This window comes from Trachurus japonicus, chromosome 21 (assembly GCF_045865225.1).
Source record: "Trachurus japonicus isolate A0001 chromosome 21, Traja_1.0".
Classification (NCBI taxonomy): Eukaryota; Metazoa; Chordata; class Actinopteri; order Carangiformes; family Carangidae; genus Trachurus; species Trachurus japonicus.
In genome coordinates, this window is record NC_140927.1 from 14,166,060 (window position 1) to 14,187,040 (window position 20,981).

At 38.9% G+C, this 20,981-nt stretch overlaps 1 protein-coding gene across 2 annotated transcripts in view; it reads right to left on the minus strand.

Annotated features, from left to right (window-relative positions):
* The window catches only part of erbb4b (erb-b2 receptor tyrosine kinase 4b), a 323,074-nt gene that overhangs the window by 89,148 nt on the left and 212,945 nt on the right, over positions 1–20,981 (minus strand). For both annotated transcript variants that reach the window (XM_085766219.1, XM_085766220.1), the window contains exons 5-10: positions 19,486–19,551; positions 12,916–13,034; positions 11,742–11,883; positions 7,936–8,049; positions 7,246–7,372; positions 6,534–6,607 (exon numbers count right to left, since the gene is read on the minus strand). In XM_085766219.1, coding sequence (XP_085622345.1) covers positions 6,534–6,607; positions 7,246–7,372; positions 7,936–8,049; positions 11,742–11,883; positions 12,916–13,034; positions 19,486–19,551 — 642 coding nt within the window. The remainder of the gene's footprint in view (positions 1–6,533; positions 6,608–7,245; positions 7,373–7,935; positions 8,050–11,741; positions 11,884–12,915; positions 13,035–19,485; positions 19,552–20,981) is intronic.

The following is a 20,981-nucleotide window of genomic DNA, read 5'->3' on the forward strand; positions in this document are numbered from 1 at the left end:
ATATCATATTCTTTATTAGCTCCTTTCCAAGAGAAGATACAATAATGGTTGTCACTGTGATGGAATGCTAATGAGATTTCATTTTGTTATTAAGTAGCCTATTTTCTAATATTCAAACTCAAACCAAAAATGTTTTGTAGGAAATGGTTGCTTGTGGGTAAAGTATTCGTCCATCTTGTTTATTGCATCCCTGTCCCCAGCCTCCTGGTGTGTAGTTCAAGATGGTGATGGCCTGGTGGCCTGGAGGCAGCAGTGCTACAGAGTTGTTAGTGTTGTACTTGTCGACACTAATTGTCTTAATGACATAACCTGCAGTGCTGAGGCACCTCACAGCTTCGCCATAGTGCTCTTTCGGGGGATGGGGTTGTTTTTCTAATCAGAGTAACAAGCCTCTGCCTGCTGCACACTTGCTTCAACTAATGTAATAATGCACTAACAGCACACATATGCTATACTGTACTGTAGAGGGTAGTTACAGATTTTCTACAGACACCATGCGTCATGATTCGTCACTTGTCTTCCTGTCTTCTCCCTCTTGTGATTTCCTGATACAGTACATCTCCCCTGTGTTGATTGCATCACCTGTGTCTCTCCCTCGTGTATTTAACTTCAGTGTTTTCCCATTGTCCTTTGCCGGTTCGTCTGCGTATGTTCTCTTGTCCTGCCCTGCGTTGATGCCCTGTGTTTTACCAGTGTTCCTGTGTTCCTTTCTGTGTACTTTGGTTTTTCTCCATAAGTCAAAAATACCCTTTTTTTCACACCCGTTTTTGTGAGTGAGTCTGCATTTTTGGTCCAGTTTCTCATCTTAAAGGACAATTCCAGGCGAATTCAACTCGGGGGTGTATTTTCCTATCATTTTAGGTCTAAAAGAAGGAAACTGAAGATTTTCAGTTTAATTGCTCCTGTTTTGCGGTAGTTGCGTCTGTCCCCGCATCGCCACGGCAGCAATGAATAGGAGTGGATGTAAGTTCCGCTGTTTAGGCTGTTTACAGCCCTCAAAGCTGCAATTTTTTTCCACAGACAGCGTCAGATGGCGACTCAAACATGCACCGAGAAGTTTATTTACTTCAAGCAAGCCGACGTGTTTGTAAAACTAGATCTAATTCAAAGTCTCCCTGAGTCTCGCGCGAGACCCAGTTGCCGTGCGCGGTGTGTTCACATGCAGTGGGAAAAGCTACCGTTTGTGTCATAAACACAGGAATATCAACTCTTTACTTGCTTCAAGTAAAAAAAAACTTCTCGGCGCATGTTTGAGTGGCCACCTGACGCTGTCTGTGGAAATGTACACTTCAAGCAAGTAAAGAGTTGATATTCCTGTGTTTATGACACAAGCGGTAGCTCCTACTGCGCCTGAATACACCAGCACTGCAACTTCGGGCTCGCGCGAGACTCCGGGAGACTTTGAATTAGATCTAGTTTTACAAACATGTCGGCTTGCTTGAAGTAAATAAACTTCTCGGTGCATGTTTGAGTAGCCATCTGAAGCTGTCTGTGGAAAAAAATTGCGGCTTTGAGGGCTGGAAACAGCCTAAACAGCGGAACTTACATCCACACCAATTCATTGCTGCCGTGGCGATGCGGGGACAGACGCAACTACCGCAAAACAGGAGCGATTAAACTGAAAATCTTCAGATTCCTTCTTTTAGACCTAAAATAATAGGAAAATACACCCCCGAGTTGAATTCGCCTGGAATTGTCCTTTAAAGCTGACACAATGAACTGACACAATTGAATCAAATCGACTGGACTTAGTTTTTGTCTTTGAAGATGTTTCACCCCTTGTCCAAGTGGCTTCATCAGTTCACATAGACTAGACTAGCCACATGAACTGATGAAGCCACTTCTGACAAGTACAGGGTTACATGGTGCCACTTCATCTATGCACAGAATAAGAGATGGCCTAACAGGTATTCATGTGCTGCTGAGAGCACATCTGTGGAACACATACAGCAAACTACAGCAGAGCAAAATAGAGAGGAAGGCTGTAAGGTTCACGAGCAAAGGTTAAGAAGACTTAAATTGTGATGATTAAATTCTGAACCATACAGTAACACTGAGAAACCTTCTCATGCTAAATTGTGTGAGCAATTCACATGAACTGTGAATGAAACATGAGCAGGTGATATCTCTTTGAAAAATAGAAGTCACTGAAATCACTGAAGAAAAGGAAGAAAGAGAGGCTGGGAGAGGGTCAGATGGGTGTACTGGAGCTGTCCTCCTACACAGCTCATCTGAAAGCTTGAGCAATGCTACTTGTAACCTTTGGGTCATGGAGGCAGGTTGGCTGCCTCAGTCAGAAGTCACGTTCTTGACAGCTTGGAGAGATGACAAGCTGAGCTGACACGCATCTCTGACTACATGTTTGGCCAATGGTTTGTCCCCATCACATTCCCTCAAACTGCCATCACTAACCAAAAGGAAAGAAAAACAATAACCCTTGAAAGTCAGGTTTTTTTTTTTTTATGTTTTATGTTGACTTATGTTAATAATAAATATTCAATATTTTGACCATGAGAGTGAAGGCAATATCATGATTTCGAGGAAAATGCACTCTTGGTCACTACTTACAAGGTAGATCACCAAATTTGACATGTACTTCATGTATTTCAGCTCACAATCTGACACAAGTATGTGATTTACTAAGACCTCAGCTAATTATGCAATTAATGGCTGAAACTGCTTACTAATTGTATTTTGTGGGTGAAAGGGAGTTTATAGCCTTTTAAATCCCTCCTGCCCTCACATTTTGCATCCTCAGCCGTTCTGAAAATCTCTGTATGAACCAGTTGAGGTTCATGTAGTTAATTAGCTGTAAGTTTGTTTCTTGCTGTTTGATTGTTATATCTGCTTAGATGATTTATCTCCCTGTCTCTCCTCTTACTTTGTTTTTCTCTTCTTATAGAAAATGGATAACATTATATTCGACCAATGCATCAAAACCTGTTTGAAAGATAAACAAAGCCAAATCAAGTGGATAGGGTTGGGCGGTATGAGCAAAATCTTATATCACGGTATGAGTAATTTCGGTAACACTTTATAATAACTATCCGTTATAACTAGTTAATAGATCATTAGTAAACTGTTAATTAATGAGTTATTAATGACTTGTTAAGTGTTTGTTAACAGTTTGTTAAGGATTTATAACGGTGCCTTATAGATAGTTAATAGATCATTAATAAACTGTTAGTAAATCAGTTATGACTTGTTAAATAACAGTTAACAATTTGTTAAGGATTTATAACTGTGCCTTATAGATATCCAATAGATAACTTACAAGCTGTTAGTTAATGAGTTATAAATGACTTGTTAACTGTATGTTAATGATTTATAACTACACCTTATAAATTAGTAATAGATCATGAACAAGCTATTAGTGAATTACTTACTAATGACTTGTTAAGTATCAGTTCATATTTTATGTATGTTATTGGGACGTTATTCTAAAGTTGCAACTATTCCTCATGTATTAACTGTTAGTAAATGAGGAATAGTTGCAACTTTAGAATAACGTCCCAGTTACATACATAAGCTAATAACTAATATATTAACTCACACTTTACAGATCAGTTGTTAATAGTTTGTTAACCATCTACTAATACCAGTGAAACTTTGTAGAACAGCAAATGAACAACAAGTTCAAGGTACAGAAATTTGATGTGATATTTAAAATATCAAATTTTTGTACCTCAACCTTGTTCCACCCATAGGCTTTTCTGTGTACTGTATTTTACCAAAGAAACACCACAGATGAAATGTTGAACACAAAATGTTCACAAAGGGCCGCTCTCCTCACCAGTAGGGGGCAGTTTTGGAGAGTAGCTGAATTAAAACAAACGAAGAAGACTGCTACTGGACTATCTCGAGAAATTATTTTAATTCCCACTGTTAATGCATCACTTCAATACGTTTTAATATTTTTTCATGCGATAAATTAACTGTTTAGATCTCCAATATGCGGTTAGTTTATCCAAATGACGCAGGCTGTTTGGGAGTTTGCTCCGCCGTTCGCGGAGCAGTGAGGCTCCATCTGTGGAGCAGCTAACTAGGCTACCACCGACGAGCGGTCTATCACAGAGGCTACAGCCGGGCTGCTGTGGTGGTCGGCCGGCTAAGCCGCGGCGTCTTCCCGGGGGAGAAAACGACCTGCATTGCTGACTGACCGTTTCATTGTGAAACATTTATTTATTTATTGGTGTAGCGGTGGTGATTGTACATAGCCCATCATAGACTAAATAGTTTTGTTTGTTGATATAGCCTACAGACTACATCACTGAATGAGACAACATTTATCTCCTAAAAATAATTCATCCAGCCGGCGGTAAACCTCTAAAAAACTGCCGGTAGATTGGTGGGCTCCTTTTCTCCACTGGGAGGACGACGCGGCTTAGCCGACCGACCACCACAGCAGCCCCGGCTGTTGCTTCTGTGATGATCCGCTCATCCAGAGGCAGCAACCGGTTTACTGAAGTGCTCGTTTTCTCCCCCGAGAAGACGCCGCGGCTTAGCCGGCCGACCACCACAGCAGCCCGGCTGTAGCCTCTGTGATAGGGCCGCTCGTCCGGTGGTAGCCTAGTTAGCTGCTCCACAGATGGAGCCTCACTGCTCCGCGAACGGCGGAGCAAACTCCCAAACAGCCTGCGTCATTTGGATAAACTAACCGCATATTGGGGATCTAAATAGTTACTTAATCGTATGAAAAAATATTAAAACGTATTGAAGTGACGCATTAACAGTGGGAATTAAAATAATTTCTCGAGATAGTCCAGTAGCAGTCTTCTTCGTTTGTTTTAATTCAGCTACTCTCCAAAACTGCCCCCTACTGGTGAGGAGAGCGGCCCTTTGTGAACATTTTGTGTTCAACATTTCATCTGTGGTGTTTCTTTGGTAAAATACAGTACACAGAAAAGCCTATGGGTGGAACAAGGTTGAGGTACAAAAATTTGATATTTTAAATATCACATCAAATTTCTGTACCTTGAACTTGTTGTTCATTTGCTGTTCTACAAAGTTTCACTGGTATTAGTAGATGGTTAACAAACTATTAACAACTGATCTGTAAAGTGTGAGTTAATATATTAGTTATTAGCTTATGTATGTAACTGGGACGTTATTCTAAAGTTGCAACTATTCCTCATTTACTAACAGTTAATACATGAGGAATAGTTGCAACTTTAGAATAACGTCCCAATAACATACATAAAATATGAACTGATACTTAATAAGTCATTAGTAAGTAATTCACTAATAGCTTGTTCATGATCTATTACTAATTTATAAGGTGTAGTTATAAATCATTAACATACAGTTAACAAGTCATTTATAACTCATTAACTAACAGCTTGTAAGTTATCTATTGGATATCTATAAGGCACAGTTATAAATCCTTAACAAATTGTTAACTGTTATTTAACAAGTCATGTATAACTGATTTACTAACAGTTTATTAATGATCTATTAACTATCTATAAGGACCGTTATAAATCCTTAACAAACTGTTAACAAACACTTAACAAGTCATTAATAACTCATTAATTAACAGTTTACTAATGATCTATTAACTAGTTATAACGGATAGTTATTATAAAGTGTTACCGTAATTTCATATCACGGTAACGGTATATATCACGGTATGTTTTTTTCCCCTGTAAATTCAATTAATGGCTTAAAATAACCATACTGTCGCATCTGATCATTTTCCTCTTTTATTTTTTAACTTGGATTTCTATTTTTAAAAAAAAAGACAGGAAAAATGCCAGAGCAGTCTGGCTCCAGTTAGTGCAATTATATAGGCTATATATATAAAAAAAAGAAATCACAGAATCACAAATTAGCATTTTACAAAAATGGCTACGGTCTGTGCTGTCTATGGCTGTTCAAACAGGTCAAACCAGGAAAATCAAAGATCAAAGTTTAGATTAATATCAGTGAAGTGTAATGTGTAATTCTTAGGTGAAACGAACTGGGTCATAAGGCCTCTTTTATACACCCTCTTCATAGCTCAAGAATGTCACATACTATTTTTCAACAGTAAGATTTTGTCATTTTAAGAAAGACTGCCACTTCAGAGATACAAGGTTTCTTTCTGATGGCATTGTCAAATGTCTAAGCTTTAAAAATGACAGCATACATGTGACTCAGAAGTAGTGATGGCATAGTGGCGCTGGAGGATTAACGATGCGCACCACATGTTCTGGATCTTTTCTTCATGGTGCGTGAAGGGAGAGCTGGGACTTTGGGACTCAAGGCTAGGGACTCCCACAGGGAGGAGCAGCAGAAAGATGGAGAAGATTGAAAGACTCATCTGATATTCATCTTATGCTGCAATGTCTGTCCTTGGTGTGGACAGTCTCACAGTCTCAGGGGGAGGGGGAAGGTAGACTTGAGCAAATACAACATACACACAAGCCTCACATACAGTACACATTACCACACCATATCTGGCGTGAAAGTGCAAGAGGAAGGATAAAGGTTAGAGCTATTGTTATTTATTCATTTGTATGCCTGTGCACAGATGCATACTGTATGTTACTCACCTGTGATCTCCCGAACGGTGCGGAATACACCGAGTTTTTCTGGGTCCAAAGCTTCAATGTTGTGATAAACATCCCTGTGAATGAGAAACAGAGATCAGAACAACACAAACAGAATGAAAAAGAAAAAAAAGCACCTTCCTTTTGTTCTATGTAGCACAACAATGTGTGATCTCCTTGATCACAGTGATGAAAAGGAGCTTTGTTTACCCATAAACATGACACTTCATAATACCAAATCAAATCAAGGCATGTGATCTTTGTGTAGCGTGTTATCTACTTGAAAAGCTCACTTAAAGAATAATGACTGATAACTTACAAACATTGAGGATATAAATCCAAATATAATGTATGCATGTTGGCTTTGTCTTCTACAGAGTATCTCACTACAGCAAATTCCTCTTAAACCCCTTAGGGAAATATATGAGCTCATCTTTAGCAACTCACATCAATGGTGGTATATTTGGGAGCAAAAACACATACATTTCACTATTAATATTTGCTGAGGTGTGTGAGTAAAGAGAAACCATTGTCATGATTACATTTGTATTTACAAATATTGAAATTGATACTGAATTCCAAGATGAATTATATTAAATGAAATTTAATGAAATGTCAATTTGGAATTCATTCTCTATTGACATGAAATGCCCATGTGTGATTACAGTTGCATTATGTTGGCCCAGCTTTTCATTCTGATAACTTGAGCTCTTACCCTTTGATACCAGTAATAAGGAACACCAGGTTGCCATTGATTTTGGTGCAGTTGACAAATTTGTCGATGTTGCTGGAGTCCACTGTCTGAGCAGCCTGTAGGCTGGCTGTACCGATGCCATCACAAGCTGGAAGATACAGCATGACAGCAAAAGGCATTCGTTTGATTAAATAACACCAACATACAGTACTAGTACAACTAAAGAGATTCAAAGGTGCAGTGTTACAGTACTTGTAAGTATTACCAGCGCCAACTTTAGGTGAGCAACAATATTTTTGTATAACACTAAAAAGTACATACAGTACATAAGTACATGAGACCATCACTGATGATGTTGCCATTCTCTGTTCCATGTGATTATCTTATTGTATTGTCTTGTGTATTGTATTACTGTATTATCTAAAAAAAAGCTGCATTATCAATGAACACAGTTCTACAGGTAGGCTGGTGTGTTTGCAGTGGAAGGAAGCACATCTTCCATAATCCAGCGAGTGTGCAAGTTTAAACCAAATGGGAACTTGCAAAGGCTACTGACAGCTTTGTGTGTTAACTATGGTTAAACATGTGGCAAAGGTTTGTTGTTCAATTGTTGTTTAAATGCTACATACAGTAGAATCTCCACTGCCTGCCCTATTAGAAACAGTGATGCAACAAAAATACTACTTCACTTTAACAACACATGAGGTTTACCTTTTGGGCAGATGTCAGTACAGGGAATGCACATCTTAATGCGGTTTTCCTCCACCTCCATCTTGTTACTGGGGCATGCTCTCACACAGGCGCTATGGTCCACCACAAAGTTATCTGAAAAACAATTTATTGTAAAAGTGAAACACAGATGGCTGCTGTTTGTCATACAGGAACATACAGTATAATAAGTGGCACTTGATCCAGGTAATCATTAGAAACTGTTGAAAGTGACTTTCACACACTGATGCTCTTCTTGGATGCATAGGAATTGCAATTGAAATGTAAAACTCTTGTGTTGTAGTTTCAGCAGCATGAGGACTAAAACTTTGAATTTAGGTTCATACTGTAGTTAGATTCACTACAATTAATGTAAATATATCAGCAAATATAAATACTATAATTCACATTTGAATGATAATTACAGTAGATGAATAATAATTAGAACTACTTTCAGTATATGATGTAAAATATAATGCTGCCCTTTATACTTGAAAGTAATTCACAATTTCTGTCTAACTCACAGTTTACTGTAATACTGCTTTAGTATTTTGACATTTTGGTTAGGTCCTGCTTTATTTCCTAAAGTCTCTGTTGAATTAGTAGTCCAACCCACACTGTTATAAACTCTGTTCATGCTGCACAATGTATTGCTTATGGCTGTCAGTAGTTTCAACAGGCTATTTTGTTAGGGCCAATGTAACAACAGCATAGTCCATGTGAAATTAAGTAGGACCTGAGAAATAATTAACTGCTGAGCTCATAAAAAGGCATCACTACTGTATACACTAGGCCAGATCCAAACAATTAAAAAAAGAAATTGTACATGGTTATAGTTTGTTCAGTAGTTTTTTCGAAGCTTGAATATGCACAAAAACATGACTTACATGTCTGTAGCATCAATCCAACACACTAAACATTTGAAATGGTGACACTACACATCTATATCTGTCTAAGAGCAACACTGCCTTCAGGTCCAAGTCCAACCTCCTCCCCTGCTGGTTGCCCTTTTTCCACTAATGTTTAGAACAGCATGGAGCATCCACAAGTAGCCGAGTTTTCGGCAAGTGGTTAGCTGGATGTTACACCATGACTCACAATAGTGAGAAGCAAAAGATAAAATGATGCTAAACCAGACTGCTGTTTCAAGGTAGACAGGTCATTATGATGAACTAGAAAAAGCATTTCCAAGAATGGAAATGGTGTGACTGCTGACAGCAACTGAACGCTGTTGCAGAATTAGCAAATGCAAGCAGTGATCACCATACAAATGTTTGACCAAGGTCGGAATCGAACCCACAACCTCTTGGTCATTAGACTTCCACTCTGCCTCTAGGCCACGGTGCACACACAGTTGCAGAGACTGTTGTCTGTTAATGATCTGCACACTGTCAACATCAAGAAAGCTTGAGAGTCAAGCTTGAATGACTTAGAATGAAAATTTCTGTGAATTTCAGGCTGAGAGCAGCAGTTTCAACATGAAGCAAGTTATCAGAAGTCAACAGAGGACGACTGGGAAATAATTCACTATAATTGTTGTTGAGGCAAGATTTGAACCAGCAACCTTCAGGTCTCCAGACCAGCAAGCTAACCACTAGGCTACAGACAGAGACAGTATGTGAGGGGTAAAGAAAACCTTTGATAAGAGGATCACTGGCTTCTGCTTAAAAAAAAAAGTAAGGAATCGAACCCATGACCTCATGATCAATAAACCTTTACTCTGCCACTTCGCCACAGAGAGCACAGACATAAGCATGTTGCCATTGTAATGTGATGATGTGCTGCAAACGGTGGCAGAAGCAATTAATGCGTCTCTTAACAAACACCTGTAACCAACTGGACTACAGACAGAGTTGTGGAGAACTCTCAGCATTGGGCTGAATGAGAGCAGAGAGCTCCCTGGCTGCATTTTAAAAAATATTTTTAAATTATTATCTAAGTCTCTTTGCATTTTTAACCAGAATTTTAGCCAGAAGACAAGTGTGGCTACAAAACTGGAGAAAATAATTTGTCTAGAGTTTAATTTGCAGAAAAAGTTAAATATTTTAAAAAGTATAAATAGTTAAAAAGAGAAAAGTAATGCCGATAAAGTTCAAAAAAAGCTGCACGTTTTGATATATGAATTGTTGAAATAGCACAACACCTAACACACTAACCATATGGCCACAGAGAACCTGAGTTACAATGAGCTTTATACTATGAGGAATCAAAGACTGTCCAATGACAGCTGAATAATTGGAATCAAAAGTCAAGCAATGATGTGAAATGACTAAGGCAGGAATCGAACCCATGACCATATGATCACTAAACCTTTACTCTGCCACTCGGCTACAGAGAGCACACTGCTTTCAAACCTGTTGTCATTCATTGTAATGTGATGATGTGCTGCAAACTGGTACGAGTAATCAAGGAGATAACAAACACCTGTAACCAATTGAAGGCGGGGGAGGAGAGCAGAATTCAACATAACATAACAAGAGTTCTTCCCTTGGATTCGAACCAGTGACCTTAGGGTTGGCAAACATCCACCCTAACCCCTACACTACAGTGGAGTTGTGAAGAAGAGAGGTTGAGACTTGGATGAATGTGAGATTTTTTGTGAAAAAGTTAAATATTTAAAAAAGTATAAATAGTTAAAAAGAGAAAAGTAATGCCGATAAAGTTCAAAAAAAGCTGCACGTTTTGATATATGAATTGTTGAAATAGCACAAAGTATGAAGGACTAGAAGAAGACCGTAAAAAAGGCGGAAGAAAATGGCCAAACAGAAGAACAATAGTGTGACTGCTTCAGCAGTCACACTAATAAGTCAGACTGAGACCTTGTCCAACAATACATTCGTGAAATGTCTTAGAGAATGAGTGAGGATTTGCTCTTTTCAGTTATTTGTTTGCGACTTGTTTGTCCAATGATTTCCATTTCTCAAGTTTACAAGAGCACTTCTTCATGGCAAAGCATAGAGTAACACTGACTTCACTGTATAGTCACACCAGAGAACAAACAGACTCTCTTAGACTGAAATGATAAGAAATAAAGTTAGTCTTAACTTTCCTTCCAGGGCAGCGTTTAGCTCACCTGTTAGAGCTGCCGCCCCATGTTGAGGCTTCTGTCCTCACTGCAGGAGGCCCCGGTTCGAATCCCGCATCCGGCAAGCCTTTACTGCATGTTATTCCCCCTCTCTGCCTCCCCATTTCCTGTCTCTCTCTCGATTTTGATATCAATTGAAGGCATTAAAAGCCCCAAAAATATACTTTAAAAAAAGACTAGCAAGTACAATACATTTGTACTTTTGACAACTCTTATTGATATAGCGTACCTAAAGGCCCTTAGCTTAAGCTTGGGTAAATACCTACACAACCAACCCAACCTGTATCCTCAGCTTAATCCAACTGAATTTTAGCCCCGAACTTCAATCAAGTTTTAAAGCCTTTTGTAGAGTTCAAGACCATCAACAATACCCCCACTTGGCAAAATGCAAGCTCTACAATTGAAATTGGACATCACAAAGACACAAAAACATACAAGAGTGCACATTGAAGTTACCTTAAGGAAGCACAACACAGATGGTTTCAGCAGTTTTATTTTTATTTTTTTGCGTGTATCCTAATTATCCTAATTAAAAGTGGTCTGGCAAAACTAATCATTTCTTTAAATATCCACAATGTTTAGAAATAGGATAAGGCTTGTTTAGGCTGCCATGAGAGGGTTAAACTTAATGATTAAAATAAAGGAGTAGTAAATTCCTGTATCTGTCTTGTATGGCCATTAGTAAGAAGCAGGTGTGTGTTTGTGTGCAGATGGTGAGACTTACGTGGACATTTCTTGACACAGAAGGCTCCATAGGTGTACTTTGCCCTGGGGTTGTGTTCCAGTTGGAAAGTGGTGGGGCTGTAGACAAATGGCTGGGGGCACTGGGTCACACATGCCCCACTGTCATTGAAGTTGGTGCAGGCCTGCAAACAAAAATAATAGTTAAATAATGGCAAATATCTAAATCCTCTACTTTACTTAACGGATCAGGGACCCAAGTCAATATTTTCTCACTTATCCCATGTACTGTAGCAACAAACAGAACATGAGAGGATGAAAACATTAATTTAACTACAAGACAATTAAAGTGAGATTTCCCTCCAGAGTGGTCTTTGGTTACCAGTAAAGTGGTAACATTACTGAATGGTTTGGACAGAGAATAATGACATGCCCAATCAAATTATCACAAAGGCGGTGTGATGTGCCTTTTAAGATAATATAGCTATAAGACCAAGGTGGGGAACAATAAGGTTGTGGATCTAGCAAAAACTGCATACTGAATTGGTTTAATTAAATTTCAATCAAAATGTTATGAAAAGACAGAAATTAGACAGTTAATAAGCGGCAGTCAGGACTTTACTTTGTCATTCAAAGAGTTGCTCAAAATGACTTAGTGATTTGAGAGTGGTAATAAATAAGTAATATGAAGAGAACTGTGAAGAATCAAGAAGAGCAAAGAATAATGACCCAGGAGTAGCCTGTCCAAAGTCAAGCTGAGAAGCTCCATAAGTGATGGGCTCTGAATTACAAGCATAGAAACAAGTCTAACATGAAGGCGGATGAAAATAAAACTGATAAAGCACACAGCGATCAGCCAGGATGGAGGGGGTGGATCTGGTGAAGTCTGTATTTAAAAATGACACTCATGTCAGGAGGAAATGGGAATTAAATGTCATTTAATGATATTTGTCATACAAGTGGCATTTTAACACTGAAAAATTGAGCCTGGGAGAATTAAACTCTTTTACAGAACTACCTTGAAACAAAGGAGGTAAAATGTGTCATAACAGGAAATGCAAAAATAAAATATGATCAGGAGATGCTGCTGGGCTATGAGATATGACTGGTTTAAACCTTTTTTTTTATAGAAGGCTGAAAAGTAAATGCATGCGTGTGGGTGTGCACGAGTGTGTGCACGTATCTGTCTCTGAGTGTGTTGAAGTGTGATGACTTACAAAGCAGTCTGTGTCCTTAGGTCCATAGCAGCCACCTGCACACTCACGATGGCAACAGTCACTAACATAGGGACCAAAGCAACGTCCGTCACACTGCTCAGCGCACACTGTCTTCGTTACTGTGGAGTGACAGATGTAGAGCAGAGTATAGGGAAGAGAAAAAAAATACATAACAAGTAAACACCTGAACAACAAAATGTCACAGTGGGACAAATTCAAGTAGCTAGAAGCAACTTAGAGATGGTGAATAATATTTATGCTGTCTAAAGAGCAAAGAATTAAAAAAAAAGCACACTAGTAGAACAATAAAGCATCATGTAGGCAAAGCTATTCAACCGAATAGTAACCTAATTAATTTGAAAAGAAAAGCTCCCATGTGCCTTCACAATCACATTCCCTCACCACAAGGTAATGGATACACTTTTGTATGGCATAGTCACAAGAGTATGCATCTGTGTGGTGAATAAAGCCGTAGCTGAAGCTGATGTCTGCCACCTACTAGCTGTCTTTAATCATGTCTTACTTCTCTGAGGTGGATGAGACAGAAAACACAACGATTCCTATTTGACTCATAGTACTCAGTGTCATCCCGCCATGGAGAATGTCTGTCTGCCCTTTTCTCACGTGTCCGTCGCAGTCATGTACGTATCGATCGCCTGTGTGCCTCACTTCTTGACAGCCATATGCAAATGTACACAGGAATCTGCCATTTCACAGACAAAGACGGGTTGCAGTTTAAGTCATGAAATTAAGAGTAGCCCTTTTATTTCTCAGCTCTTCATTTGTATTTGTTACACTTGACAGCATCTGAGTGTTTAAAATTTGCACAGGCACTACCTGGGATTCCAAGTGTGAATACAACGAATGAAATATGCATACAAAAACACAACAAAAAACAAAAACAAAACAAAAGCCTTTGGTGTGTGTCTACATGAGTGTTGTGTCTCTCACATTTCAAGAAATGATGCGAACTTGCAGAGCTAGTTCAGGCCATAGACTGTAAAAAGAATGGACGTAGCACCCGTGACGTTACCTATTGGTTTGGGGGAGTCTGTTTTGTGCCTCTACTACAGGCATTTGAACTGCGGCATCTTGGATTTTAGTGGGAGTCTACTTTCCATATTTGGAGAGGTGCAGCGGTTTGCCGGCCGAGAACCCGCCCGCTGAACTTGAAGCAACCAATTAACGGCCGGTAACTTCAAATCCCCCCCCCCAGTGTTCACGGAGGTGGAAACTATCGGTAGAGACGAAAAAAATAAAAATTCCTACAAAACAATGGCAACTTTCTGGCAATTCTAATAAAATGAGTGTAGAAAAGACCAATAATGAAGGAATACAAACAGAACAACAGTCACTGGATATTCAGCCCCAATTTTATGATCCAACTTGCTGAATAAGGTGAAAACAAATTAGTTGCAGATGCTTTAACTGAGAGTGAAACAGTAACTTCTCGCAATATCCATTCCCAGAGAAAATAAAAGTGTTAGTAGTGTACAACATTACAGCCCAGAGCTGGTGTGCAAATGTGCATGTATTTGTGTTTACTTCGTACACACAGTGTTTTGATGTGTGCTGCGTTTCCCTTTGGGCTTTGCAGTGACGAGATACTATCAAAGTGATGGATACAAGCCACAAACAACCCACCAAACACACATGCAAATATACAGACTCGCACACTTCACCCTATGCCTAACATGCCATCAGTGGCATTCCATTAACAGTGTCTGGGCTAAAATGAAATGGCCTCCTTTACTCAAGACACTTTGTCAAACAAATAACCTTGCCAGCTGAGAGACGCAACACTGTTGATCAATTTGGCTTTAAACTTCCACTTTAAGAAGAAGAAGAAAAAAAAGGCTGGTGATGACAAATACAAAAGAAATCCATCTCACAAAATATGCCTGGAAGCTTCCATTTGAACAGGCGGTGGACAGCAGCATCAGTCACAGGAACCACTGCCTCTCACTTTCCATTTACATGAGCTAAAATATGCTTTCCACATTTGGTTTCCAAAAGAACCTCTTAAATAACCATGGGATTTTTTTATTTATTTTTTTGCCAGCAGAAACACTTTCTTTACTTATTGAAGTTTTTCTTAGAATTTCTGCAAATGTCACTAAGATGTAGTTACATAGTGACTCAACATGATATTTTATCTCAGTTCAAAAAGTAAAAGAGTTCACTACTAAAAAGTTACAAATATAAAAGTAATAATAAAAATAAAATATGATATATTTTCCTCCAATTATCTTGGGGTTAACCAAAACTCTTGAGAGAGAAACTTATTGATTTGAGAATTAAGAAAATGCCAATACATGAGATCACCCATCTTCGATCTGATCCCAGTGGGACATTTTGCAACTATGTACAGCATCCTCCTGCTGTTCATCTTATAAAATAAATACCGATTCATTCATTATATGATATTACAGTCTCACTGTGTCTCTCTCCCTGTGAATTTAGCAGGGATTGTTTCACTGATTAATTTTGTAACATGACAACATGATTTATCAGTACTGTTTCATTGTCATTAATTTGAAGCAGTAGTGTTTTCTAAATGCAGTTAACATCTTAAGTAGCTGATGAACACAGTTTAGCATTTACCTAATAAGTCATTAGAGAGAAGGATGTTAGCCAAACTGACATTCATCATGGACAACACCTCTCACCCCTACATGACACTGTGGGGTCCCTCAGCAGCTCCTTTAGCAGGAGAGGTACCGCAGGTCCTTCATCCCGACCGTTGTCAGGCTATACAACACCTGCACCAACTGAATCATGTTGTAGTCACTGTCGTCACTTTACCCCTGCAATATTATTTATTTCTATATTATAGTCACTTACACTGAAATATTTTATTTATATAGTTTATATGCAGTACTGGTTATGTCACTGTGACTTACTTTGCAATATTTGTATATCATGATCACCTTACATTATGATATTTTTTTTAAATTTCATGCATACCTGCTGTATTAGTATATATTTATATTCATATCTACAGTATATCTCTATCATTGTCACTTATGTTGCAATATTTTTTATATCAATGGTCACTTTACACCACAATATTCTAATTTCATGCACACCTGCAGTAGCATTATTTATATTATTTATACTTATATTTATATCATTGTCACTTACATTGCAATATTTTTACACCATAGTCACTTTACCTATCAATACTTTTATATCAGGCCACCTTATATCCTTACAGTATATCCTCAGTACTTGTTAAGCACATTGCCTGGTTGAAGGTTGATTTGTTTTGTTTATTGTGTCTATATTTTCTGTCTGTTGAGTTGTGTTGCGTTTTCGTTTTTTTTTTTTAGCCCTCTCTATACTTTCTTTCTTAACTTGGCTGATGTAACAACTAAATTTCCCCGTTGTGGGATGAATAAAGTACATCTAATCTAATCTAATCTAATATGTTTCCTCAGAACAAAAATTAAGCGAAAAAGACAGTCAGAAGCACTTAGCCAACCATAAAAGACAAAATGATATACTTGTACTGAAATTGCACTCAGTTGCTCTTAAAAACAAGTTGTTTCTGAGAAAAATTGGTAGAATAACCAGTAAAGTATCAGCATTGGCTATCTTGAAACCATTTCATTCTTTTGAATCTAATGAAGGCTGCATTCACATTTGCAGAAACCTAGTGTAATGGAGGTCTGCGGGTATAGTCACAGTCACAGGGTACCAGTCAGGAGAAGTGACGGTGTGTGGCGGTTAGCGGTACTGAAGTCAAACTCACTCACACACATAAAAACTCACATAAAAGACATGCTAATCCACTTGCCAAGTGGTCACTGACCTCATGGCGAAACGGTTAGCATCGTCGCCCATGGTGCGGGAGCTTCGGTTCGAAACCCACTCAGGGCAGGCCAGAACAACATCGGTCACACTAGCACACTAGCATTATGTTTAGTGTTAACTGAATGGCCTGGGTAGCTCTTGAGGTTCGTCAACAACCACCACAACAAAAAAGTCTACGCTTCTACATATAATTAAAATGATTACTTACAAGATGTCTGTGGCTATAAATATGAACCTTAAGTTGTCCTTACCTCCTAACAAATCTTTTTCTTTTTTCCACGATGGATATTTTGACTTGCAACAGCAGGAGATCCACAGGTGCAATTAATAATGTTAACGAGCAGTATTTCACTTACAGTGGATGTGCTGGTGTCGTAGCCTGAACAACCAGCCCTGGCTCTATCCTGGTAAACCTGAACAACATTTATAGAATACTGAATATTTTCACAACCATTTGCAAACAAATTCAGGATTCAGCCAAGATTCACAGATTCACTCTGCAACAGGCAATTTTTTTTTTTGTTTACCTGGAATTTGCTACTGCTAGTTTTGCGCAACATGGCTGAATATTTGTCAGATTTGGAGGTTGTGGACGACGATTCTGAATATGATGGACGTCCCTACCGTTTTAAGACAGATTACATGGATGAGGAGCTCTTTGAAAGGAGGATACGGAGGCAGAGAGAGGAACAGCTGGTCAGAGAACAACAAACCGCTGCACGTCCACGAATATATGGTAACTGGTGGTGTTGTTGTGGAATAGCACTAGCGAATCATAACAAAATATTGGTCAAATGAACGAGTTTCGCGGCAGATAATGCATTATTTAAAGGCTGCATTTTGGTGCCCTGATCACTCCCACTATATGGATATACGCGGCTCTTGAATGGTTCTAAATATCGTCCGAAGTACTAAGTTTTATGGATGAGTAAATTACCGTATTTTATGCCAGAAATAAGGTTGAGGTTGTAAAAAACTTCTCCTTCAAGTTCTGTTCATCATCTACTGTACTTCTAAGAAAGAGTTGAACTGTAATTTATTTCTTAGATGTATTTACTTTCCCCAGAGGTGCTGACACCAAAAGCTGCTGTTTATTGTTGATTTTGAGACAGCTGAATAATGATTCTTTAAAATGTCACAGTATCTTTGAAGTAATTTTTCATTTGACATTTTTCCACTTACTCATTCCATGTATTTCAGCACAATAAAATTAAAGGTTGTGAGGGGAAAAAAAGGCATAAGACTGAATCATGACACCCACATATGGATGAAGATAGAGAGATAGCGTGGCAACGTCTAAAAGGAGGCAGACAGACAGGGCCAGGTCTTATCGAGGGCTGGTCTGTGACGTGCCGTTAACAGGTCCTAGTCAAACAGTTCATTCCTCATTATCTTAATGAGATCGTGGCCACAGAACAAATAAGATGAGACATGCCAGGGTTGGAAGGCAGATGAAGTGGTCAGTGCACAGAGTGATGGAAAGAAAGGAGAGAAACTAATGGTGAAGTTAGTGCAATCATGAGGGAAGAGATATTCAGTGAAAAAAAGGAAAATGAATGTGATTGCTTTTTTGTCTGTATGAATAAGTAAAGGCTGTATTTAAAGTTTGGGTCATTTCACTTTCAGTGTGTGCTATGTATGTCAACACATGAGACGAAAAGTGTGATCATAGTAAAGATCAAATCTGCCTGCCCAGATAGACACAGATGCAAGTGATGATAAAAAAAATTGATGGATGTACATCTGTAAAGAGTAAGGTTTAGTATCTGTGACAGGAGACTGATAAACTCTGTGTGCATGTCCGTGTCTGCGAGAGAGAGAAAGGCCCACAGAGAAGGCGAGGTGTGTGTAAACCCTGAGAGAAAGACACTGATACATGAAGTGAGAGCCAAGGTAAGATGACTGGAGTTGAGGGAATAACTTGGAGCTCTCCCCTGCTGGTGGACTCAATAGTGTATCATTCTCACACTGTCTTCCAGCTGCCATTAGCCAGTCGGAGAGGAGGGAAGTCCCAGCAGGGAGGTTTGTGGTATTTTTATGGGGGGTCGATATGTGTGTCTGTGTGTTCATGTTGGAGCCGGGGGGTATTTCCACAGCAAGCTCCTGAACACTTGTAGCCTATAGAGCTGCCCCATTTATCATGCCTGAAACTGAACTAGCTAAACTGCCACTTTTCTCGCTCTTTTCTAACAGAGTAGTAAAAAACAACAACACAGTATTACTTAAAATAGCTTTTTGTAAGTTTTGCTATTCTGTCATAGCCAATGTTTCCTTTAACAGTTGGGCATCCATTTTCATACTGAAGGCAACCCTTGGAAGGCAAACCTCTTGTTTTGCCTATTTCTTCCAGTGAAGTAAGCATACTAACTAGCAACCAACAACCCAATTGACCCGTCTCGTCACTGTCTGGTATCTAGTCTGTGGTGTCCAGTCTGCTGTGAAGAAGCAGTTCTGCTCACAGGGCGTAATAACCATGAGCTTTCTACTGCAGCGGGACATAATTTGCGGCTTGCATTTACTTGCATACGTACCAGATACCATTTCTGACCATTTCTGATCACTGAAATTGTCTGATTTGAAGCTTTGACGCATGAAAATATCATGAAACAAGGCAGCAGCACATTAAGGATACTTCTCTAAAGAAAATACCCTGAACAGAACCTTTTGCCACCAAAGAAATATCTATATCTTTGTGAGTAAAATACTGTATCTATATAAATCTTAATCATCACCTAAAATTATGAATGTACTTACAGGTTTGACATTGATCCTCTTTGGGTCCCCAACAACGTCCATTACAGGAACGATGGCACTTCTGACCTGCACACAAGGTTGGAGATGGAGATGATTGGCATTAATGATGCTACAGTATGAATGCGCCATTCAGAAAATGTCATGGTTCAGTTCGATTTGGCAGGTTGTGCGTGGCATTAAGCAGCAGGTGAATGAACGCAGGTAGTCTGTATTTTGAATTAATTTGCTTACTTGTGTGGAGCCAGTGAAGCTGCATTGAAAACATCCATTCCAAAAGCTGCAGTGCAGGTGGTCAAGCTAAGCTAACTGGCTAGGCTATGAAAAGGTAAGGCTAACACAGTATGTCCAAGTTTAACAGGCTGACTTTGGCATGCGTCTATGAGGTTAATCTGTGTTTACAAATAAACCCCTTTTTTGGAATTAATACATTGATTTTGAACTGATATAGACAGAATCTCAATTGATACTGGGAATACTTTTTTTTTTTTTTTTTTTTGCATAATTGGCACTTGAAATGGATGCTTAATCGTAAGATCTGATCAGACCTTGAAGCTTCATTTTAGTTAAACCTGAAAATGGGCTGGAGGCAGTCAGTTGGAGTCTGTGTGCATTCAAGATCTGAAGCCCAAATCGATCCAAATAGTGAGTGAGGTTGAAGGAATTCCTTTGGCTGTGGTTTAAATCCACCTACTGTTTGTGCTTGTGTGTGCCCCCTTTGTGGTACCTTCTATGTAACATAATCAAGATACAGTTAATCAGAAGTGCATTTCAAGCACTTTGTGATGATAAGAATCATGAAAGACATAATTTGCGAGAAATCTAGCCATTTGAATACTTGACTGGATTGGTGCCTATTAATAATATGACATGATGATGGTTTTTATCTGAATTGCTTGTGATAATTCGCAATTAACTTCAAAGTTCACCCACCTTTTTTTTCATATGCTGTTATTATTACCAACAGAACTAATGATCAAACCTGCAGTTTTTCAGTGTCACCATTATCTCTCCTGTATGTTTCATTGTACCCTGCTTATAAATACTTAAATAACCAGGTTGTTTTTGGTGAAAATAAGACAAGTCATTCTGTAACTCTACTCTAAATCAGCCCTGCATGAAACCAGCACATCAGATTGAGATAAAAGCAGTAAAGCAGAAAAAAGCTGCTTCAAACCCTCAGAGCTTTAGCCAGTGCCTTTCTGTGGTTTTTGGAGGACTTAATTGACTGTCTAGTAATTGACTACGGGGGAAGTGAGCCTGGATAAGTGCAGAAGTGCTGTCCTCTGTCCATCAAGCCTCTCCAGATGAGAGCTATTAGCATTGAGACTGACTCTATTCCCCCAACACGAGCCTCTCTATCTTCTGCCCTGCTCTTCTTCCTCGTCTGTGCCCCTCTCCACCACACATTTCATCTCTTTCATTCTCAATCCATCGCTCACTGATTCATCACTCCTCTGTGGTTCTTTCACTTAACGTCCAACCGTGTCTCTTTTTGT